Source organism: Hylaeus anthracinus, unplaced genomic scaffold, assembly GCF_026225885.1.
Source record: "Hylaeus anthracinus isolate JK02 unplaced genomic scaffold, UHH_iyHylAnth1.0_haploid 5, whole genome shotgun sequence".
NCBI lineage: Eukaryota > Metazoa > Arthropoda > Insecta > Hymenoptera > Colletidae > Hylaeus > Hylaeus anthracinus.
Genome location: NW_026535322.1, coordinates 3,764,337 through 3,788,415, shown reverse-complemented (window position 1 = coordinate 3,788,415; position 24,079 = coordinate 3,764,337). Strand labels below are relative to the sequence as shown.

Genomic DNA, 24,079 nt, shown 5'->3' with positions numbered 1-24,079 from the left:
ATGTTCACGAGTGTAACATAAATTCTATTAAAGATATAAGAGACGACTGTATTTGAATTGGAATAACAGATTAAATAATTATGTAAATTTGAGACTGAAATCTTCTTCGCTTACGTCAGTTCTCAATCGTAGATGGTTCGGTTCCGAAGTATCGATCTCCGAAGTTACCGATGCCTGGTAACACGTAGAACTTCTCGTTTATCACAGGATCTAAGGCGGACGTCACAATTTTCACACGTGGAAACGCGTAAGCGATAGAGTGTACACCAGACTCAGCCATGAGTAAAGATACGAGTAGCACGTTCTCCTCGGCAACGTCATGGTCCAGTAAAACTCTGATAGCCATGATGGCAGCTGCACCTGTTGCTACTGTCGCATCCATCAGTATCACTTTATAGTCTCTAATGTCCTTTGGTAATCGAAGGTAGTAAAGCTATAATAAAATTCAGTAACTGACATTGGGATCCTAATGAAAAGAAAAGACTGTAAATGAATTGTAAATACCTCTGGTTCTCCAGTCTGTTGGTTCGTTTGTATAAGAATCTTTCCTATTCTTATATCCTTGCACACATCCCTAACAGCTTGTTCCATGGTTTCGCCAGCACGCAAAATAGAAACACCACATATTTTATCTGTAGCACCACGCTTTCCTTGATAAAACACACCTTGAGGCGTTTCTACAGTCACGTCCTTTAAACACCCCAAGATAAATGTAAATAATAATATGAAGAAAAATCTCTAACATGGTTTGTACTTCATACAGTCGATACAATGTTTTATAGTACTCACTTCAAAAGGTAAAAGAGATAACGCATATTCGATAACTAAACGTATTAAACGTTTGGAGTAGAATATAAATTCGTCTCTGTACGTTTCTTTATTCCTTATAAATGTGTGTAGACCCTTAACTTGTGGCGTATCTGGAAGCAGGTAGAGAGAAGATGGCAATGGCTGACCAATATACGAATGAGCTAATTTTTCTCTTAGTTTGAAACCCCTCTAAAATAGGAAGCGATAATGAAAAAACGCGTCGTGTAAGACAGAGTTTTGAAAAACAGTCTATCTTACCAACTGCAGTTGTGTATGTACATGCTGTACAATAAGCTCAATCGCAACTTCATTTTCTCCACCACGTGGCACAATAATGTCCGCGTGAACCATTAATGGCGCTATATAATAGTAAAAAGCGGGTTGCACCATGGTACTGTACTGCTTTAAAACACCTTCCAAGTCCCTCCCTCTTTGAGATATATCTCTACGTAATCGACGCGCAAGCCTCACATCAGCGTCAGTGTCGACAAATACCTTCATGTCGCACATCTTGGCCAATCGAAGAAAGCAGATCAGTGGTAATTTGTTTTTTGCTTTCGTACCTTATTGTGTTTATCAATCCGCTGATCCTGCTTTACTGATACTAGATCGGCTTACCTTTAAAACGTCGACATTGTAGAAAGTCAATATTCCCTCAAATATAATGACATTGGCACCATACATTGTTTTCTTTGAAAGGAGAAAAAATATGATGTACACTTTCAGTGCTTACTAAACACACCTTTCTTCAAATCAACTTACGGTTCTACTTTCTCTGCTATGCGTTACAAAATTATAAATAGGAACTTCCACCATTCTGCCCTCTTTCAAACGTTGTAGTGTACTTTTAAGAAGCTCAAAGTCAAAAGCGTCGGGATGATCAAAGTTGTATTCGTTATAAGCAGCCATTTCGTGTTGTTTTTCGTTCAGCACCTACACCAGAAATTATTTATATCGCCGTTCGCCTATTTTTAACACTAATCAATACATATAACTAGAGATGATAACTTTTCGTACTTTGTAAAATGAATCCATACTTAGAAGCGTTACCCATGGTACATCTAAGGATTCTATAATTTTTGTCGCGACTGTGGTTTTGCCAGATGCACTGCCTCCACAAATACCTGAAATAAAACTAATAATAACACCAAGTACATATAATTATACTGTTTGAAATTAACGTTACTAAATATGTGTCTTAGATAGATATTACCAACCTATTATAAAAGGTTCTACTTGCTGTCCTGCCGAATTATACCATGGTGGTCTACCAGCCGTGTATATCGTTCTAGTTTTACTTCTAAGGATGGATTCTGAAGCAGTCTTTTTATTAGACTGTGACAAACTGGTAGTACGTTGTCTTCGCGATCTTGGTGATCTCTGAGAACCTGTTAAAGAATTATAGACTTTGTAAACAGAAAACATATATATCTAATAAAGGGAAGGAAAGAAACAAAATTTTGAAGAATTCTAAGGCACATCATTGTTATATGTAACAGAAACAGAAACAGAAACAGAAACAGAAACATTAAGGAATGATAGAGGTAACTAGGAATGATACTTTTGAAATTCTTGGTCATCTTCTGTAAATTATGCAATTTTTCTATATTGGTAAACCAAGTGCATCCTGTCTGCCAAATACAAGTACTCCTAATCATTGAGTCTGTAAATAATTAGCAGACAATCTAACTTTTACCAAAATATATGACAAACACCAATGCTTGCAAAAACAAGATGCCGTACGAATATTTAAGAAAAATCAACATTAGAAATAGTTGATATTAACTGAGACTTCCTGGTATAAGCCACATCCTATAGATAAGGTACTCCGAGCATTGCAGCTAATTTCTTTAGAGTTGACACATAAATGATACACTGATTAAATTGATATATGAACTACTGATATGTATACTAAACATTTGACCCCTGAAGAAGCTGGGTACACCGCTGGTGAAACAGCATATTTTACCCAAACGACACAGCTTATGCCAGAAAGCCTTGATTAGAATCAATCATGAAGAACCAGACCATGAATGGCTCAAATAACATTAGAAGATCACTTCGAGTATTAATAAGGATAAATGAAACAATTATTTTACCCGTGGAAGGTGGCCGAGGAGATTGCGGAGTAGGTGTCCCTATGTCTGAACGTCTGATGTGTTCAGCATCTTCACACATCTCGTCGAGAAAGATTTCTCGGTCGTCAAAGCAAACTTCCCCGTCATCGCTGAATTAGACAAAAAAATCGATTTGTTTTTACCGAGGAAACCTATCAACAACGAAACGTTGCTTACCTCTCGGAACTCGCTGAACTCGGTGGATCGAAATGATTCATCTTAGCTGCCATATTCCTGATCACGTGCAAGGAATTTTAACGTGATTCCACGCGATTACACCTTTTGCGTTGCGATACCGCTTCGACGAGTTCTGTACTCTCATGCATCCAATGAAGATTTCTGTTTTTCAAATGATTTACTGATTTGACAGAAATTACAACTGCGAAGACAAGTGACGACAGTCGACCAAGTGCACGGGAACACTTCGCCACCTAACGCTGATGTTCTTAAACCATAGTAGTTTCGAATACTTGTTAGAACGTCTGCAATATCTAATGTTCATAACAGATCTACATATAAGTCTCTATTGAATAACAAATACTCTAAGAATTACTTTGAAACATTTGGTATTTAAAATCCATTATCTTCTTCTTTATTCTAGGCAAAGGTTAAAATCAGTCATCAATTGGACGTATAATCAATATTTTAAAGCGAGACATAGAACCAATCAAATACAGGAATCATTAATTTAATTCTGAATCGTGTAAAGATCGTGTAAATTCTAGATCGTGTAAAGTTTCACCTATAAAAATTTGAGTTCATACAGTACATTTAGCCTAAGCATGGAGTCTTCATGTAAATCGGCTTTGACAAATTTTGGCGGTACACCATCACTTACATGGTTAATATTTACCGACAGTAAATTACCGTTACGCGTGGATTATGCATCTGTAAAAGTATGAAAGAAGATGTTTATCGGTGTTCATTTGTAACTTTCCCTAATATTACGAGTGCGATTTAAATGTAAGAATTCATAATTTGTAAAAGACAAATTTTACAACAAAAATTCGGTGAAAATAAGCTTCATTTAACATGATGCCGGCTATCATAACAAATAGTGAAAATTATGAGGCAGAGAAGCAAGCACAGACAGATGATATAGAAAGACATCAAATGTCTTTGAATGGGGATGTTATGAAGGAGAACAAAAACACAGGTAAAATATTTGAACACAATAACGTGGAAACAAATACAGAGAACAATTCAAATGATAAAGAGATTAAATTTATTTCTAATTCATCAGTCATTGAAGCTACGATACTTCAAGAATCAAATAAAGGTAGAAAAAAACTTCGCAATGGAAAATATATTAACACAGAAGTTATAAAAAATTTGCACAAAGTTAATAAAAATGCTAATAAAACTAGATCATTAAACCAAAACACTCAATCAAAGAAACCCACTAAAAGGAAAAGCGATATAGCTGAAGAATTGGAATCAAAGGCTCCTATGTTGACAAAAACTGAAGAAAACATAACACATAATGTTAAATCTGAAACTGAATTGATTCAAGAGCAACAAGAACTAAATGATGAGACTGAAAACAATACCCTTAAAAGGACTAAAACAGAAAATTATAATACTAACATAGAAGAATCAAAAACATTATTTCAGAAACCTGTTAATATTCATCAAAAATGTGAATATTGTCGTCAAAAGTTAACAAGTGCTGATATAAAGATATATCCAGGTCATCCCAATGGAGCAGAAGAAGAACTTATTGCATTAACAGATCCAAAGTTATCTTTATTTACAGGAGAAGAAACTATGGTTCATGAAGGCGATGAAAGACCCCAAAATAAAATAACTGACTTTTGGTAAGTTATTCTGCCATGAATATACAAATTGCAAATGCAGATTTTTTAAGATATAAAAATTAATTTCATGTTGTTCTTCCTTTTTGTAGTGTATATGATAAAAATGGGCATTTGTGTTCTTTTGACACTGGTCTGATTGAAAAAAATGTGGTTCTTTACTTTTCTGGCTATATGAAACCTATATATGAAGAAAATGCCTGTCCAGAAGGAGGTGTGCCTACAAAAGATATGGGACCAATAAATGAGTGGTGGGTGTCTGGTTTTGATGGTGGTGAATTAGCACTTGTAGGATTCACTACAGCATTTGCAGAATATATATTAATGGAACCTGCTGAAGCATATGCACCATTTATGGATTCTGTAAAAGAAAAAATTTATATGAGCAAGATAGTTATAGAATTTTTATTAGATGAAATTAATCCTACTTATGAAGATTTACTAAATAAGTTACAGGTAACATTTTGTTATGGAAAACTAAATACCTAAAATAGTATAAAATACTGTAATTTTTACCTACACACATGTGTACATTTTTTTAGACTATAGTTCCACCCAAAGGATTATCTAGATTTACAGAAGATTCCTTATTACGATATGCTCAGTTTATTTGTGATCGAGTTATTTCTTTTGATGCATCTGCAAGACCAGAAGATCCTCTACTAATTACAAGTTCCTGCATGCGAGCACTAGTAACACTTGCAGGTGTAACACTTAACAAAAGAATTGCATTGCGAAGAACACAATCTAAAGATCAAAAAAATAAGAAAATTTCTTGGACAAAAGCTACGACTACAAAATTAGTTAATAATATGTTTGAAACGTTTTTCTCTGATCAACTAGCTACAAATAATGAGAAAGATGTATCGGTATGTAATCCATATTTTTTTAAGATTTATAAAATTTGTATGTTATACATTTCATTATTACATACTACATTTTTAATAGATACCTAAAAGGCATAGATGTGGAGTATGTGAAACTTGTCAACAACCTGATTGTGGAGCTTGTTCTGCTTGTAAAGATATGACTAAGTTTGGTGGGTCTGGTAAGAGTAAACAAGCTTGCAATAAAAGAAGATGTCCAAATATGGCTATACAAGTAACACATTTTAATGAAAGAATAGTTTTTCAATAACTGAGACAAATTAATATTTACCAAATATGTATTTCATTTTTATAAATTTAGGAAGCTGATGATTCAGATCAGGAAGATGAGTTTAATGAAACTTTAATGGAAGACATAAAAATTACACAGAAAATGATTTTGAAGGAATTTAAACATGTAGAGAAGGAAATTACATGGGTTGGAAAACCAATTATAGACGATGGTCGAAGAACATTCTATAAGTCAGTAATTGTAGTTGATGAAGAAATAAAAACAAATGATTATGTATTGATCGAATCAAATGATCCCACTGTACCATTGCAAATAGCTAAAGTTATGTATATGTGGGAAGATAAGAATGGTGCAAGATGGTGTCACGCAAATTGGTTTAGGAGGGGTAGTGATACTGTTCTTGGAGAAACATCAGATCCTTCAGAATTGTTCTTACTTGACGAATGTGACAATGTACCATTTACTTCAGTTAAATCCAAAGCCACGGTTATTTATAAAAATAGTCCAGAAAACTGGAGTCAATTAGGTAAAATTATGCTATCCATAATTTATGTAATATAATGTGCATTTATATTTAATTATATAATTACATTTCAGGTAATGCAGACATATTACCAGAAGATAACATACAGAATATTGATGGAAAAACATTCTTTTATCAAAAACTGTACACACCAGAAACAGCTCGTTTTGAAGATCCTCCTCTAGATGCTGTATGCCAACGAAAAGAAATCAGTCATCGATTTTGTCCTGCTTGTGTGCGCTTTACTGCATTACAGTGCTTTTATACACCAAAGGTTTGAAAAATGGAATTTTAAATGTCTCTTTAACTATACTCTTGACTTTAAATTTGGATAAAAAACGAAATGTTCGTTTATTTTAGGTTTTTGGCAAAGAAGAAGAGAAAAGTAATAAAGAAGTAACATACAATATGGTAAAATACAAAGATGAGGAATTTAAAGTTGGATCAGCCGTATTTTTATCGCCAGGAGCTATAAAATATAAATATACATCAACATATCATACTGCTTCCAAAATAAAAAAGGGGAAAGTGGATGAAGATATGTATCCTGAATATTACCGAAAGTCTTCAGATCACGTTAAAGGTTCAAATTATGATACACCTGAACCATTTCATATTGGTTACATTAAAGCAATATACGCAACGACCAATAATAAACTAGTTGCTTCGTCAGATATATGGATTAAAATAAATAAAATGTATCGACCAGAAAACACACACAAAGGACTGACGTTAATGCAACAAGTTGACCTTAATATGGTATACTGGAGCGACGAAGGTAGAAATGTTAAATATATGTAATAGTTCTTAAATTATATAAATCAACTGAATGAGTTTCATTAATTTTGTCAACTTTTCTTTTTCAGTTTGTGATGTTAAGTTTTCAGAGGTAGTAGGAAAATGTTATCTAGCATATTCAGATAACTTGGACCAATCTGTGGAAGAATGGACGGCTGGTGGTCCGAATCGATTTTACTTTTCTCAAGCTTATAACGTTTCAGAAAAAACATTTGGTGATCCACCAAATCGTGCTATGAATATTGGAAAACCTGGCAAAGGAAAAGGAAAAGCAAAGTGTAAAAACAAACAATTGGAGACCTGCGATACTAAGAAAACAATTGAAAAACCAGTAGATTATTTTGTTGTGTCAAAGAAGTTAAAAACGTTAGACGTTTTTGCTGGTTGTGGTGGTTAGTATAAACCTTAAATTTCACTACATTTGTATGAAATTGGATAACTGAGACTTTTCTAATTTAAAATTTATATTATAGGATTATCTGAAGGATTACGACAAGCTGGTATTACAAACAATCGATGGGCAATTGAAAAAGATGAACCCGCTGCATGTGCTTATCGACTCAATAATCCTGATACAACGGTATTCTGTGAAGATTGCAATGTTCTTCTACGAAAAGTTATGAATGTATGTACAATTGAGAATATAAATTTTGGAAAATTGTATAGATTACATGCAAGTCTGAAATATATTTTTATGTATCTGTAGGGTGAACATTGTAACAATATTGGACAACGTTTACCTCAAAAAGGCGAAGTAGAATTATTATGCGGTGGACCGCCTTGTCAAGGCTTCAGTGGCATGAACCGTTTTAATTCACGGCAATATTCGTTATTTAAGAATTCTCTAGTAGTATCGTGTTTGTCTTATTGTGATTATTATAGACCCAAATTTTTTGTTATGGAAAACGTTAGAAACTTCGTTTCTTTTAAAAGAAGTATGGTACTCAAATTGACATTAAGATGCCTTGTACGAATGGGTTACCAATGTACATTTGGTATTCTGCAAGCTGGAAATTACGGTATACCACAAACAAGAAGAAGGTACGTAAAACTCAAATTGTATCAATAAATTAATGTAAATAATCCTTGTTTGTGTACTTTGTTATTTTATTTGTCATTTATATATTTTAGACTTATAATATTAGCTGCTGCACCTGGAGAGATACTTCCAAAATATCCAGAACCAACCCATGTATTTAGCAAACGGGCATGTCAATTAAGCGTTATTGTAGATAATAGAAAAGTAAGATATAACCAAATTGACATAAGAATTCTGAAATTTATCCGTATGAATACAATAATTTCTCTTTTTCTTTGCAGTATTCATCAAATTGTGACTGGATGGAGTCGGCGCCGTATAGAACTATCAGTGTTCGCGATGCAATGTCTGATTTACCTAATATTCGTAATGGTTGGAACAAAGAAGAAATGGCGTACGAAGATGAACCGATATCCCATTTTCAAAGAAAAGTAAAGTCCAAATTATTATTTATTAATCAAATAATATTGCTCACAAATTTTTTTAAATAATATCCCACACTTCTCGTGCATAGGTGAGACCTAAACAGCTTGATACTATATTAAGAGACCACATTTGCAAAGATATGGCACCACTAGTCGAAGCTCGAATAGCACACATTCCAACTGCAAGCGGATCTGATTGGCGAGACTTGCCAAACATTGCAATACGTCTAAGCGATGGAACATACTCAAAAAAATTGTAAGTATAATTAATTCATAGTTTTCTATACATAAAATAAATAGTTATTCTGCATAGTAAATTTTTTATGCATCTGTATTGTAGAGAATATACTCATCATGATAAGAAGGCCGGTAAAAGTTCAACTGGGGCATTTCGTGGAGTATGCAGCTGTTGTGAACGCAAACCGTGTGATCCTATAGATAGACAATATGGAACTTTGATTCCATGGTGTTTACCTCACACTGGAAACCGTCATAACCACTGGGCGGGATTATATGGTAGATTAGAATGGGATGGATTCTTCGGCACTACTATTACTAATCCAGAACCAATGGGTAAACAGGTCAATATTATTTTCTTTAATCAAAATCTGTATTCTTTACATCTATATCGAAAAATATTACTTTATCATTTATTTACAGGGCCGCGTTTTACATCCTGAACAAACCCGAGTTGTAAGTGTAAGAGAATGTGCTAGATCGCAAGGTTTTCCGGATTCTTTCAGATTTTATGGAAACATACTTGATAAACATCGCCAAATCGGTAATGCTGTTCCACCACCATTAGGTGCAGCTCTCGGTTTTGAGATTAGAAAATGTTTAAAATACGAAAGCATTCAACAACTAGAAGATAAAAGTTAGACAGTTTTAATAACTGAAAATAATATTAGGACTATTTATAGCAAATTTTTAAGATATTGCATTCAATCTTAATGGTAGCATAATGTTATGAATATCTTTTTCCATCTACATAAATTTACCAATATGTTTTCGGTAAACATACGTAGATACTTCGTTCCTTTTACGATTTACGTGACCAAAAGTATTATGTGATGTATACTTTTGTTTGAAAAATTTTGTCGTACAACGAATACCTTACGAGTTTTTTGAGGTCGTCACGTTATAAGACTCACCCTGTATAATATGCAAATATAAGTATACATATATATATATATATATGTATGTATACAAAAGAACGACTAAGCGCGTACATGCATCGATCACCTACAAAGGGTAAAGGGTGCAACATTTAATTCGATACAAAGTTCTTCAGGGTAAAAATCAGTATTTTATGTTAATATTATTAAAATAGTTTTCAATTTTTGTTTTTCTACAAAAATTTGATTTTACCATTATTATATCATGTGTATATATTGTAACTTTCTACAATTATATGTTAATGATAGGATCGTTTATCGGTATAATTTTAAAAGAGACATAATGTCGAATAAAATGATAAAATAACAAGGAATATTTATTATGAAATAAAGACTTTAGAATGAAATCATATATCTGTAATTACTCAATTCCTCTTACTTTTTGTTTTTTTAGTTTCATCTAGTTTATAAATGTTCTTTTATTATTTTTATGAACGTAAAAATATTTGTAACTAGAAAATATATAATAGAAATTAATTTTGTACCCATTCACAGTTATTCAAGACTTTGTATCTCTTCGTATCACTTATCAGATACGGCATTGGATTCAGTTGGATTTTCCAACGCGATAATACACAGACTACATGTCTAAATAATTGAAGCTTTATCTAATAAATTTTTTCTATTAATATGTGGGCAGACACTATCTTAATTGTATTTATTAGTGTCTGTACAGCTTTATTAGGAGAAGGTACCAATTTTTCATATATCACTTAGTTTCAGTTAGAGGTTATATGGTTATTTTTGTGTTGTTTTTTTTTTTATGTAACACAATTTTATTTATAGGTTTGACATGGTTAATGGTTTATAGGACGGAAAAATATCAAAAATTGAAAGCTGAAGTAGAGAAACAAAGTAAAAAACGTAAGTTTCCAAATAATAATGACTACTTAAAAATTTAAATAAGTCCATTCCATAATTAAACAAAACTGATTTTAGTGGAAAAGAGAAAGGAAGCACATGGGGATTCATTGGATAAGCAACAGAAGAAAAAAATTGAACGAGAGGAAGAACGATTAAAAAATAACAATAGGGATTTGTCTCTCGTGAAGATGAAATCAATGTTTGCAATTGGATTTGCATTTACTGCTCTTCTTAGCATGTTTAATAGTATATTTGATGGAAGAGTTGTAGCAAGGTTGCCTTTCATTCCAATCAGTTGGATACAGGGTTTATCACACAGAAATCTTCCAGGCGATGATTATACAGAATGTTCATTTATCTTTCTGTATATACTTTGCACTATGAGTATTAGACAGGTATATAAATATATACCTTGAATGTTATATTCATTTTCATAAGAAATAGTTATATTAACTAAAAGCTGCATTTATTATTTACAGAATATTCAAAAAATGCTTGGATTTGCTCCATCTAGAACTGCAAGTAAACAAAGTGGAAGTATTTTTGGACCTCCACCTCAACAATTTAAATAAATTTAGAAAAATAGTGAATACATTATTAAATAATGCATGATGATTATGTAATTATAATGTAAATTTTGATCAATTTTTCTACAATGCCTACTTCTTTAGTTGACAAGTGACTAACACTAAAAGATATTGTTTAATATATATTAAAGTGAAAATACAAAATTTAATGTATTCTCAATGTGAATATTATACATGACAAAATTATTTACTTCACATACAACAAATATATATTTAATACGAGATAGTATATGAGATACTATGAACAATTTGTTGAATGTTATTCGTTTCTGTTTCTAATTATATTTTATTTTTGATGACATTTATATTTTTTATAAGATAGACTGGAGAAAGTGCAATGTTTCTGGTTCACCTTCTTTAAATTTGGCGGTACTCTGCATATGCATATAAAAACGAAGTTGGTAGGAAACGCCGCGAACATAGTTTCAACCTTCGACCATATGTACTCATAGACACGGCCTGTAAGTATACACGAATCAAAGTGAAGCAAAGATAACGGGAAAATATTTCCTAGAGACTATTTTATTTTGTAACTAATAATTATAAATAAATAACATTACTCTTGACATCTATGTATTGTTTTTACTATTTTTTAAACTAAAACAAGTTTATTGTTCAATATTCAGTGATAGGACTGCGAAACAAAGATGTCTGAATTTAAGGTTATCCAATATAACGTATGTATTGTGCATATGTTTGTCTTGTTACAGATTGTTATATGAATATTAATCAATCTATCCATGTGTATAATTATTCAAAATAAAATACAAATGAAACAAATTGAGTAATATTAAGTCAATATGTTCAGCAATAAAAAGAGTAATTTGCCACCAAGACCTCACATTCCTGATCCTGAACACATACTAGAGGATCTCAATAATGCTGCTATTGATGATATAGCATTTAAAATAATAAATAAAGGTTGGAGTATCTTCTGTATCATTATTAAAAATGTTGAAACCAGGGTTAAAAGAATGTTGTATATATTTTAAATTATCACAACTATATGCAAAATTTTGCATATCTTTAATATTTTATTTCCAGATGAAAATGCTGAGGAAAGTTCATTAAGTACAGATACTTCTGATACATATCAGAAGGTTAAAACATATCTAAATATAAAACAGCAATTAAAACATTTGGAAACAACTCTTGAAAGAAAAGAACAACATTTGAAGGCAGACACTAAGGAAATAAGTAAACTAGCAGATGACATTAAGAAACAAGCACACGCTGCTTTGATAACATGAATCATTTTTAAAATTATATTTAAGTTGTGTAGATATTACTTCTTGTAAAGACAAATTTAATGTACAGTATCAATTCTTAATTTAATTCTAACTATCTTAATTATTAATATTATACAATGTAAATTAGCTGCTTGTACAAAATAGTTTTGCTAATAGTCGCATATAAAAATGTTAATACTTATGTATGACTATGACATAATAATATAATGTTTGTACATGAAATATTTTTATCACTGTAAGATACATAGAATTAGCATTGTATAAAAATAAATGTCACATAATAGTAATTCTTTTACATTGTGTACATATATATACTAAACAGAATGCTACCAACAATAATCACTGTTTCAATACCTAGAACTTGTATACTATATAAATGTGATGAATGATTTCATCATTACATAGTGACCTAAATATAAATCTTATAATTCATAATATTAAAAAAGATCATAGAATTAATAGGTGATATATATTCAAAGGCACTATATTGCAACAAGAAATATAATGTATTTTATGGTATACATACTTTGTAGATATTAAAATATATACTTTAGTTTAAACATATTTATATAGTGATATAAAGTTTCACGATATAGAAAACTACATATATATCGTGTGAATTTTTAGTTGCTCAAATGTACTGGTTCATTAATCACATATTTTCGTTCCATATGGATTTCAAAAGTATTTTTTTATAAGATATAAATTTTGTTGTATTTAAAGTTCAAAAGTATTAAAAATCATTTTAGTAAATATGATAATGTTATTAATATGTTTATTTCTTTGAAAATGCTTTAAAAAATACTGTTGTGCATCATTAAAATTGTTAATTAGGAATGCCTGATGTAACATCATACCTAACTAGTGGATCATTAAGATAAGCACACCATGTAAAGCCAGGTGGATATCCTGAAAAAATCATGCAAATATTCTAAATTAGCAATTTCAATCAAATAATATAAAGGACTATGTGATTATAACGATTAGAAGTTTTATAAAAGAAAATATCTAATTGTGTTATATACATTTGTAAGACATACACACACACACACACACACACACACAAATAAATTTAATCTACAAAAGTATGGACCTACTTTACATGGATTGTGTTTGTTTAAATATGCATGACAAAGATTCAAATTGCACAATACTTACACGATACTATTTACTGAATGATTTTCATGTACTGACAAAATGTGGTCGAGATAAAATATCAAAGTTTATCGCCTTTTGTCCAGCTGCATGCAAGTAATCCCTGAATTAGTCAGTGGTTAGTAACAAATACCTATATTTTAGAAAATATAACGTAAAGTACACTCGGTAACTACGATTGAGTAATAAGTTTTGTATGCAGTAGTTATTTTACTTTAATGAAAAGGCTTCTTACAAAAATACAGTTATACCCTCACCAAACAAAATATATATTATATACTTATCTTTATTTGTAACATTTTTAACAATTATATAAAAGTGCTTTACATTCGTTTTTTTTTTTTTATATATATATATAAAAGTAGAACAGTCCTGTTCATTTACAGATGTTAAGTATTTTCAAACGGAATACAAAAGTATACAATATATTAATTATATTCTTATATAATGTATCAATATATTCAATTAGGACGGAATTAAGAGATATGTAAGTTCAATGTTGTATACTCTTTACAACATATTGAATGATTACTTATTCGCAATAATTACAAAATACTTAAAAATTGCTTAGTATCAAGTTTTTACTTGTAATAATATAAATTGCTTTAAACGTCGGTAATATAACAATTATGCTTCCTTTAAAATAAAAATAACGACTCAAATCAATGAAGTAAAATTGTTTCCAAATCGTATGTAATTTTTCAGTATTAATTTTGAAATATTATATATTATTACACATATGTGTAATATCATCAACTTCGTTATAATTCTTGCAACATATATTAAAAAACATGTTGCAAAAATTATAACAACTCAATTTATAAAAAATAATGGTAATAATGGAATGAATATTCATCTTTCTTACTTAGACTAATAACATGTATAATCTATACTTTCTATTATTTCTTACATTGAACATAATGTGCCATTGTGCCTTGTAAAATGGAGAATGTTAACTTGTATTAGTTAATAGCGAAGTACAACAGTGTGAATGAACTCCAGAAATTTGTCATATGCAAAATATGCGGATTCAGTCAAATATTACATATATACATAATATAAATACGTCAAGGTACTTTTCCATGTTTCCACAAAAAAATACTTTACCCGTGAAAAATTGAAAAATAGATATTAGGAACATGTAACTAATCAAGTGTTTAAAATTGTAATTCAGTTTGTGGCCTTAGTTATTTACCACTAAAATTCGGCATTAAGAAAAATGTACGAAATATTAACTTGCCTCTAGGCTTGTATTTGAGATGGTCCTCAATAAATTGACAAGGACAACGGGCGGAGACACAATGTCGTGGTGGAACCGATAGACCCGCGATGTCTCTATTACGTTCTTGCGAGTCTATAACCAGATCAAGTCTGCGGCGCACAAAGTGATGTGCCCATCGAGATGCATACCTCAGCAGCAGCAACTCCGCCCGTTCCTGTCAACACATACCATCATCATTCAATACCTAGGATCAAAGTAACGAAAAAAATATAAAATCCATGTCTCTTGCACCGAAAATAAGGTGCATGGTTAAAAAATCTGTTGCATTTAAACGCTATATATTGCTGTATGTAAATACATAACTACATACTATTTCTTAAAAATTGTAAGTACTTTAATTCTTTAAGTACTTTTTGAAGTAAAGTTTCTTAAGAAACTGTATATCATTCACCATTTTACAAAAATATTTGCTACATACATATTCTATTAAATTCATAGTCCTAAGTTATCAACATCTGAATACTATATACAGTACACCATTAGTAATGATACAAAATACTAAAGAAAAACTTGCAACATATACATGCGTGTCATTTATACAATCTTTATACAAATTTTTAATTGTATATTAAATCTTCAGTGTTGTAGTGGTCAACAAATTAATCTAGTAAAACAAATTTTATTTGAAAGAACATAGAATATATGTATCTGTGTTCAATGTTGATAATCCAATTCACTAACAAAGAGTATGTAACGATTTTAAAAAAAGTACTGAGTACATGAAGTACTGTACAGTTAAATAAAAAATGATTAATAACGTAAAGTAACTTTAATATCTCATATGGCTTATCTCTACTAATGTAAATTTTGATTATTCACCCATTTTTAATAGTACTATTTACGATATCTATAATTATAGAATTATGAAACTGTCAGAGGTTTTTAATAGATTTTTCAGTTTTAACGCTATATATTTCTTTATGCAATGTAGAGTATCTAATTTCCATAACATTTTTACTATAAAAATAATATTAAAACGTCATCAGTAAAATAATGTCAGCTTTTTTAAAACTTTTCAAAATTATCAGGAACAATACTGATTTTCACTTTTAAGCTGCTCTTACACCTAAGTGACGTGACGACGGTACGATTGAAAAAATCGCTTGATAATCGACTCTAAATTACATTCGTACTATGTCTACCAATTTAAGTAAACGTTCGACTTCTTAATGTGTTGTATATTGCAGTCTCGTCATTTAAGTGAGAAAATAGCTTTATATCCATATTAAACAATTTTATTTTAAATGCCCCTATCTTTAAGAAAATTACTCCAGCTAGGACAGAAATCTCTGCCTCGGACATGCGGTTTATTGCGAAGCCATTCTTCTATATATTGACATGGACATAAAGCTGATGCTAAGTGGCGAGGTGAAGAAGGATTTCCACCTTCTTCGTCAACTGTCCAGTCCAAACGTCGACGTAAATAATCCTTTGCCCAACGTTGTACATAACGGCAGAATACTTGTTCACTTTTACCCTGATAGGTTTCAATTCATTTTAGGAAAAAAATACTATTATAAAAATTTACAATTAAGACAGTGGAAGCAATTCATTTTTATAAAACATATAGAAAAAAGAATCATTGCATTGAATATATATATTCATAAACGTAAACTTAATAAAAATAGTATAATTACCTGATGCAAAGGTGCCTACCTGTTTACGAGAAATTCTGGTGGTCGTATTGCCTTGTATCACAATGTCGCTATCATCGATATCCATTCGCTGTTGTAATTCCCTTTTTCGACGCATCTCAGAATTTCCATCTTCGCCAATTACTCTTCCTTCGCGTTCTTCTCGTTCTATTACTTCTTGTAGCTTTTTCTATCATGAAATAAATTATATCAAATATATATTTCATCAATTTAACTATACAAATATAGTGCTTGTAATACTGAGTAGTATATTTGTACATCAACGATAAATAAAAAAAGAAACTATTACAAAACATATTAAGCCCTGATTATTTAAATTAAATGCATAACACAAAAATATCTAATTACACTTACGATGCAATCTGTAGTATCAAAGTATATGAAACAGAGATTGACTTTATGACACGAAATCTTCCCTCTATCATCCAATCCAAGCAATATTTTATGTCGAAGTAAGTGCTTGTTGACTTGAGCCATACATTTCTCAAGATTATGGTTTAATTTTATCTTGACGAACATGCAAAAGAATATCGCTGCAGCATTGAGGACTAACCACATGACACCAAGGCCAAACAAAGTAAGACCAGTCACTCCAGAAAACAATAAGCCAAGCAGTACAATAAATGCAGTAAATATCCAAAGGACAAGTATTCTTTTATAGCATACATTGTACATATTAAAACGTACATCATTTACAAGCAATTCCATTATGTGTACGTAGTCTTCTACAGTAAGCTGCAATAAACATATGACAACAATTTTCATTTAATTATATATAAGAATGTGAATTTTGTATAAGAAGAAAAGATTTTATAGACACAAGGATAAATAACTTTATGGACTGTTATAAAATAAAATACCTATTAAGAAGTCAAATTGAATAAAATATTTACCGTTAAGCCCTGAGCCATTAATTCCTCAGGTACTAATTCTGGTCTAAATTTAGCTGGTGTAATCCATGGCCATCTGGTATTAACTGGCAAAAGAGTAACTATAGTATCTCCATTGGCAAAACCTTGTCTAATATTTCCAATAGGTGTACTTATAACATTACTTGCAGCACTTCTACCATTAGATACATCTCTGAGATCAATAGTTTTTAGAGATGCACTTTTAGGATCAGAAACTCTTACTTCGGATGGCAAATTAAGATCTGGACTTTCAGATGTAATGGAACGATTTAAACCTGACCTATCTAAATTAATCTGGACGGATTCAGTTGATATCACAGCACCCCTATATTCATTGTTTTTGATTCGTTGATTATCTAACTTGTCAACAGTTTTTCCAATCTTTTCAACATTTACTGTAACCGACTCTGGTTTTATTACAGCTGGTGCATTTGTTTTAGTTTTCTCTTCCGTGCCACTGTTATCTTTAACAGGTGTTTCATCCTCAAATTGGACCCAATTTTTTGGTCTTGATGATATGTTAGGTGAATTAACTTCTGGTACATTGTCAGTTGTTTCTTGAGAACTCATTTTTACTGAAGAGCAAATTAAATATATGAAAAGAAATTTAATCAGGGTCAATGAAAAACATAAATAATTTGCCTGTTTATTATTGCTGAGTTTATACACAGCAAATGTAACATTTTCTTGATCCACATAGTAATAAATCATATATTTCTTTTTCAAACATACTTTCATTTAAGTAGTTCATATAAAATGCATTAATTTAATCAGATACGTGATTAGAATATACTTTAAATATGTTGACAAGTGTTTTCAAGTAATGGTTTAAAAAAACAGGGAGTGTCCTGAACATACAATTTACAGTATAAACATGTATGTGTCAAAATATATAATAGTTTCCTAAAATGCCAAAACAACAAATCATTGAATCGAGTCATTTTTCGATCGTAGGATACCGTATTATAAATTTATTATAAATCGTTCGATCTTCGTGAATAGTAAGTGCATAGGAACCGCAAAATATGCGAGAAGACCAAACTTATCCTCGATATTTGTATACAATTCGTATACAAATTACGTATTAGGGGAAGGGTAACGATAAAATTACGCGGAACAATATAAATGTTATATTCGCTGCGTTATCGACGTCAAGAGTGCATGATTAAAATTTCGTTACCTGTTGTGTGATATGACCTATCTCATATCCGTGAGGTGAAAAGGTGCGTAATGTACGAAATCAAGGTGTGCAGCATTGGGATGGGAAAACGAAGAGTGGGGCGAGAGGCACTATATACTATATGATATGAGACTGTATGAGTTAGTATATCTACCTGTATAATCATTTGTCACGAATGTATTACTCCAATCTCTTTTCGCATACGTATGATTATGTACATATTAACGTTTTTCTGAAATAATTGATAATACTTAATTATATGATTAATGCACCGATAAGCGAAAATATGTATACATCTTTAAATTTCTACTAAAATTGCATATGCATGCATCGTTTTGTAAATCCAGGCATGCGAGCCTATCTATCTACACAATATACTGTATATGCGTACTTGTATATTACATGTATGTACTAAATAGGTAAGGTAAACTAGAAGCTACTGATTGTATGCACTTATCTACACAGAAGTTCATTAATTCGTTCTTTTTGAGGACTCAGGGTTAGAGGAGTACCAGGAAGAACGGTATGTCCGACAGGCTAATTGTAAGCCCTTTTAAATCTAAATTACAAAGAATTTACCATATTTTTATTCATTGGAATTCACTCTACTCCACTAGGTGGTATAGTCAATTAATCGTAATTCATATTTCTAGGAGCTTAGCCTGGACCAACCTGGACACCTGGTGACTCCTTTTCGTGAAACTCTAATTGCAGCGAGGAATATAGGATATAAAACTAAATTACAATTTACAGGGTGTCCCAAAAATGTTGTAACACCTTGAAAGGGGTGGTTCGGGAGGTGATTTGAAACAACTTTTTCCTTAGCGAAAATGTCGAGTCGCTTGTTCGCGTACAAGCGCGGCCGCTTAGCACATAGCCTTCGCTACCGCACCCGCTCCAACGGTATCCGCGCGCTCTGATTGGTCAGTGTTTTCCGTTAATATCTCCTCAACGAAGCCTCGGACAACATTTTCGCTAAGGAAAAAGTTGTTTCAAATCACCCCCCGAACCACCTCTTTCAAGGTGTTACAACATTTTTGGGACACCCTGTATTCCAATAAGTTCAAGTGCAATAAGTATCGAGCCTTTAGTTAGTAGTGCCATCGGTGGGAAAACGTCCAAGTTTGTAGTAAAAATAGTTCTCATTGTTGCTGCTAGGTGGTGCCACTAACTAAAGGGTCGATAAAAAAAATAGCAAACAAAAGTAAAATGTAATGTATTGAAATAATATATTGTATATAGTGTTATAAACAGTTATAAAGCAAAGAATCGTATTAATTATGGATTTATGAAAAATAAAGGTAATTGATTAAAATGTCGTCGATGGTGCCACTGCATTACCATACTATATACATATAGCGAGTGAAAGATTTGTCACGTGGTGCGACGTCATAACATTACTGAAGTTCTGAATGTATGTAAACAACATATATATTATTACATGGGAAGGTTAATTACGACGTGATAATCAGTGATAATTATTAGTATTATTGTACAATAAACAAAAAAAAAAATACATGTCGAATTGAGTAACCTCCTCCTTTTCGAAGTCAGTTAAAAATTACGTATAATGTATTATCGGAAAATAATTGGAAATACATTTAAGTATCTACAAATACTTACAAAATCTAATTATATTCTAAATACTAGTGTATTGAAATTAAAGAAAAATACATTCGTAATGGTTGGGCCACAAATGTCTAAAATAAAACGGCATTATGGCAAAACGTTTCAAGAGCAAAAGGATATATCACGAACAATACTTTTTGTCCTTTCGGGTAGTTTTTTGTTTAATTTATTCGATTCTGAAGAAACAAAAGATGATGTTGCAGAACTAGAAATGACAATTAAACGATCGATTTTATTAATTCAGGTTAAGTATAACATACATAATTTTATAATTTAATTTTCACTAGAATTATTGACAATGTAAACGCAACAAGAACTATTTAATTATGACAAATGTTTTATTTTAATATAATTTCAGCGGTACTTTTTTTCCCTTTTTAGAGGGGAGAATTTCCAAAAGCAGAACAAATGTTACATGTTGCTTTGCGACAAGCTCAAACTTTACAACATTATGATGGTATAACTTATGTATATGATGTAATGGCAAATCTTGCATATAGTATGAATGATTTTAAGAAAGCAGAAAAATTGTTTGTATCAGTTTTACAAAGATTAATATCTAAAGGAGTTTCACAAGATGATCTAGCTGTCATTCATATTAGTCTTAAAATTGCTACCATGTATAACAAAATGGGAGACACAGAGTAAGCAGTTCTCCAAAAAATATTAATATTTCATGTTATGTTTTCTTCATAGTTTATAATGTATACTATTTCATTAACATAGAAAAGCAGAGAATGGTTACAAGTTCTGTTTAAAAAATTTACAAAATCATATGGTTACTGACAGCGAGAATAGAGATGTTCTACAGTTGCTAGGTTTAACTCTAGAATCTTATGCAGCTATGCTCTTGTTACAATCACATTATACAGATGCTATGAATTATTTAACTCAAGCTTATGATATATCCGTAAAAATAAATGGTGAAGAACATGAGCAAACTGTTGTTCTTTTGAATGATTTAGGAACTGTTAATTGTATGGTAAAAGAGTATGATCAAGCAATTAAATATTTATCTGAAGCCACAGAAATAGGTAATAACAACACAAAAATAAATAATTTTATTCTTTATTGCAGAGTATTAAAAGTGAATTACAATATTTATAGGGAAAAAATTACCTGAAATGAGTGATATAGGTACTATTCAGGTCAACTTGGGAAATGCATTTATTATGAAAGGATTATATGAACAAGCAAAAAAAAATTGTATTGAAGGAAAGCGTTTAGGAAAAGCCAATAATCATAAAGAGTCTGTAATAGAAGCTGAAGAATGCCTAGAAAAGATAGAGAAACTAACATCTTTAGTATAAATATAAATGTAAACAAATCTTATGAAGTAATTTATTCCAAATAACGTATTATAGCTTAAAATGTATATTGTGAAAAAATGATAAACATTACATGTGATCATCTTTATTTTTATCCTTAAGTCAATAGAATTTTACTGTATTATATGATATCAGCTAGTATAATCCTAATAAAATTGATAACAATTGAAAGAAATTAAAAGCATAATTCTTCTTATAGTACAAAATAAACTGTGTACTTTATCTATATAAAAACATACAATTTTCTTCTTAATTTACAGTAAGTAACTTTCATGTAGAAAACATATAAATTTTTAAAACAAATGTTATATAGAACATTATAAGTGTTTTAATAGAAAGTAACTTTTACCAATGAAAATTGATATTTATATACAATATCAACGTTCAGATTAGGCAAATGTACAATTAACTTTTAAAAGACTAGTTAATTATTTTTTACACTATTTTTTATGAAATAAATTATTTTTATACTTTTAGCGGCATGTTTTTTTAGAGCCTTATATGATAGTAATATGAATTCTGGTTATTTTTTTCATAATTTCAAGTAGATGTGAATAATTACCAACAAATGCATTGTAATAAGTATATGAGATAACACTGTTTTCACTGGTATTCACCTTGCACGATGTATTAAAATTACTACTAATATCAACAATTACAAAACACAATTAAAATCTTGTAAAAATCCAAGTTCTAATTTTAATTTTTTGTAATAATAGCAATTAAGATAAATTCTTATTAAATCATCACAATGTATTGACAACAAAAGACATAGTATGATTCTATTCATATTCTGCTATAAGCACCATCATATATACACCAACGAGAAGCGCAATGATTTCATTCAAAGACTGTACAAATTTAGTATCGGTTAAAAGCTCTGGTATTACAGAAACTGTTGCTATATAGATAAATCCTCCAGCCGTGAATGGAAGAATCCACATAGTTGCGAGATCACCTGTAAATTCAAATTAAAATTCAGGTTAAATATTACATAAACATGTTAAACATATCTTTGATTGTAATACTATAATTTATTCTCACCCATGCCCTCTGCTAGTAATGATACACAGGTTCCTAGTAGAGCACCTATTGCAGTAGTCAGTTGAAGCATCATGGCCTACAATCAAAATCATGTTACAAAGTGGTATTAAAAGCAATAATTTATTGTATTACTCGTTTTTCTTGTATCTTACTTTTCTTTTACTATAACCACTTTGTATTAAAATAGCAAAGTCCCCTATTTCATGAGGTACTTCGTGTAACAAAATTGTGAAAGTAGTAATATAACCGATATTATTGCCAGCTAAATAACTAGCTCCAATAGCAAGACCATCTGTAAAATTATGTAAAAAGTCTGCAACTAGATTTAAATAGCCTGCAATATTAATCTCATTCTGAGGATCCACAGATTTATCTGAATTTTTTTCTAATTTTTTGTCCTTTTTATCTTCCTTAGACACATTTTCTGTGACACTGTGTACATGTGAGTGATTATGATCAGTTTTTATGATCCTCACTGCTTTCTCGACAACTAGAAACATGATTATGCCTAAGAGTACACATAAACCAACAGACATATTGTGCGTATGATTATGTTCTTCGTCGCCATGGCTATGGGAATGTTCTGGCATATGCACTTCCTTGGAAGGTTCATGTGAATGAGGAACTAGAGCATGAGGAATTAAATGCAAAAATGCATCTCCCAATAAGCCACCAGATGCAAAACTTAACAGTATCTTTAGTAGTGGCTCACATTCCTTTGTGTTGTCTAAAGGAACGAAAAATAAAATAAGAAATGGTGCTGCTGATATAAGTACAGTTGATGTAATAGCTTTAAAAAACACTTCATTATGTGTTTTGTCGGATGGAATTGATTTCTCCTGATGACTGTGATCATTATACTCATGTGTATGCTGATGCTGATTGTGTGCAGTATGTTGATTTTGTAGATATGCTTCGTTAATTTCCTTGGAATATTTCAAACTTGGAGATTCATCATGTTCATGATGTTCATGTGCTTGACAAAGAGTCGGTAAGTTCAAAAGCATAAGCAATAAAAACATGCCAAGTAAAATTTTCGAAATCCATTTGTTGGTATGATTCTGTTCGTTATCATCTGCCGTTACGATCATTTCTACAACTTTGCAAATACTGAATAAAATATAACTGGTTCACGTATTGTTGCCGATATAGTGTTAACATCCGTGCATGAAAATTTAAGAATTTTTATGCAACTGTTATGGTAGTAAATGAGATAAAAAAAATACAGCCACGTTAAACAATTTGTTATCAAAGTTAGGTTATGTCAGTCTGGTTCAATCTTTAAAAATGATATACAATTAATGTTGGCTATCTTGGTTTACAGACATTGGCTATCCTGAAAGTTTATAATTTGAAATTTTGAAAACAATAGTG

General features: G+C 30.9%; 7 protein-coding genes and 1 long non-coding RNA gene across 21 annotated transcripts; 5 read left to right on the top strand and 3 right to left on the bottom strand.

Annotated features, from left to right (window-relative positions):
* Window positions 1-3: 3 nt before the first annotated feature.
* Window positions 4-3,310, bottom strand: LOC128895653 (uridine-cytidine kinase-like 1). Its single transcript, XM_054158417.1, has 10 exons — window positions 3,105-3,310; window positions 2,910-3,037; window positions 2,028-2,198; window positions 1,828-1,934; window positions 1,573-1,743; window positions 1,429-1,500; window positions 1,069-1,320; window positions 790-999; window positions 505-690; window positions 4-433 (listed from the first exon to the last, which is right to left on the bottom strand). Exons 1-10 carry the CDS (start codon window positions 3,155-3,157, stop codon window positions 116-118), a joined length of 1,668 nt encoding a protein of 555 aa, XP_054014392.1. The 5' UTR covers window positions 3,158-3,310; the 3' UTR covers window positions 4-115.
* Window positions 3,163-19,047, bottom strand: LOC128895654 (transmembrane protein 268). 10 transcript variants are annotated; one of them, XM_054158420.1, is made up of 7 exons: window positions 18,705-18,824; window positions 17,507-18,099; window positions 16,968-17,348; window positions 16,615-16,782; window positions 14,917-15,112; window positions 13,379-13,430; window positions 3,163-3,418 (listed from the first exon to the last, which is right to left on the bottom strand). In XM_054158420.1, the coding sequence occupies exons 2-7, from the start codon at window positions 18,092-18,094 to the stop codon at window positions 3,301-3,303; spliced, it is 1,503 nt and encodes a 500-aa protein (XP_054014395.1). In that variant the 5' UTR covers window positions 18,095-18,099; window positions 18,705-18,824; the 3' UTR covers window positions 3,163-3,300. The 10 variants fall into 10 exon arrangements, with proteins under 10 accessions (XP_054014395.1, XP_054014394.1, XP_054014393.1 ...); XM_054158419.1 differs by lacking the exon at window positions 18,705-18,824 and adding an exon at window positions 18,859-19,047 and having other exon boundaries at window positions 3,240-3,372; XM_054158418.1 differs by having other exon boundaries at window positions 3,240-3,372; window positions 18,705-18,823.
* On the top strand, window positions 3,441-9,842 carry LOC128895648 (DNA (cytosine-5)-methyltransferase PliMCI-like). 2 transcript variants are annotated; one of them, XM_054158410.1, is made up of 16 exons: window positions 3,441-4,083; window positions 4,171-4,744; window positions 4,834-5,197; window positions 5,284-5,610; window positions 5,690-5,842; window positions 5,930-6,386; window positions 6,458-6,657; window positions 6,744-7,161; window positions 7,250-7,573; window positions 7,655-7,806; window positions 7,888-8,222; window positions 8,313-8,424; window positions 8,502-8,651; window positions 8,735-8,901; window positions 8,986-9,226; window positions 9,306-9,842. In XM_054158410.1, exons 1-16 carry the CDS (start codon window positions 3,960-3,962, stop codon window positions 9,522-9,524), a joined length of 4,317 nt encoding a protein of 1,438 aa, XP_054014385.1. In that variant the 5' UTR covers window positions 3,441-3,959; the 3' UTR covers window positions 9,525-9,842. The 2 variants fall into 2 exon arrangements, with proteins under 2 accessions (XP_054014385.1, XP_054014384.1); XM_054158409.1 differs by having other exon boundaries at window positions 3,441-4,744.
* On the top strand, window positions 10,333-11,433 carry LOC128895658 (calcium load-activated calcium channel). The gene is made up of 4 exons (XM_054158434.1): window positions 10,333-10,511; window positions 10,607-10,684; window positions 10,760-11,079; window positions 11,164-11,433. The coding sequence occupies exons 1-4, from the start codon at window positions 10,451-10,453 to the stop codon at window positions 11,254-11,256; spliced, it is 552 nt and encodes a 183-aa protein (XP_054014409.1). The 5' UTR covers window positions 10,333-10,450; the 3' UTR covers window positions 11,257-11,433.
* LOC128895660 (UPF0449 protein C19orf25 homolog) lies at window positions 11,727-12,804 on the top strand. Its single transcript, XM_054158436.1, has 3 exons — window positions 11,727-11,800; window positions 11,982-12,192; window positions 12,316-12,804. The coding sequence occupies exons 2-3, from the start codon at window positions 12,072-12,074 to the stop codon at window positions 12,519-12,521; spliced, it is 327 nt and encodes a 108-aa protein (XP_054014411.1). The 5' UTR covers window positions 11,727-11,800; window positions 11,982-12,071; the 3' UTR covers window positions 12,522-12,804.
* On the top strand, window positions 18,709-19,534 carry LOC128895662 (uncharacterized). The gene is made up of 3 exons (XR_008461841.1): window positions 18,709-18,844; window positions 19,124-19,227; window positions 19,358-19,534. It is a non-coding gene; the product is annotated as an uncharacterized LOC128895662 (long non-coding RNA).
* Window positions 19,535-19,699: 165 nt separating this feature from the next.
* On the top strand, window positions 19,700-21,652 carry LOC128895656 (tetratricopeptide repeat protein 19 homolog, mitochondrial). 4 transcript variants are annotated; one of them, XM_054158433.1, is made up of 4 exons: window positions 19,700-20,118; window positions 20,715-20,977; window positions 21,060-21,367; window positions 21,441-21,652. In XM_054158433.1, exons 2-4 carry the CDS (start codon window positions 20,742-20,744, stop codon window positions 21,641-21,643), a joined length of 747 nt encoding a protein of 248 aa, XP_054014408.1. In that variant the 5' UTR covers window positions 19,700-20,118; window positions 20,715-20,741; the 3' UTR covers window positions 21,644-21,652. The 4 variants fall into 4 exon arrangements, with proteins under 4 accessions (XP_054014408.1, XP_054014405.1, XP_054014406.1 ...); XM_054158430.1 differs by lacking the exon at window positions 19,700-20,118 and adding an exon at window positions 20,125-20,577; XM_054158431.1 differs by lacking the exon at window positions 19,700-20,118 and adding an exon at window positions 20,125-20,577 and having other exon boundaries at window positions 21,060-21,323; window positions 21,411-21,596.
* An 8-nt stretch (window positions 21,653-21,660) lies between these two features.
* Window positions 21,661-23,963, bottom strand: LOC128895655 (protein catecholamines up). The gene is made up of 3 exons (XM_054158429.1): window positions 22,858-23,963; window positions 22,706-22,781; window positions 21,661-22,619 (listed from the first exon to the last, which is right to left on the bottom strand). Exons 1-3 carry the CDS (start codon window positions 23,794-23,796, stop codon window positions 22,444-22,446), a joined length of 1,191 nt encoding a protein of 396 aa, XP_054014404.1. The 5' UTR covers window positions 23,797-23,963; the 3' UTR covers window positions 21,661-22,443.
* Between the last annotated feature and the right edge of the window lie 116 nt (window positions 23,964-24,079).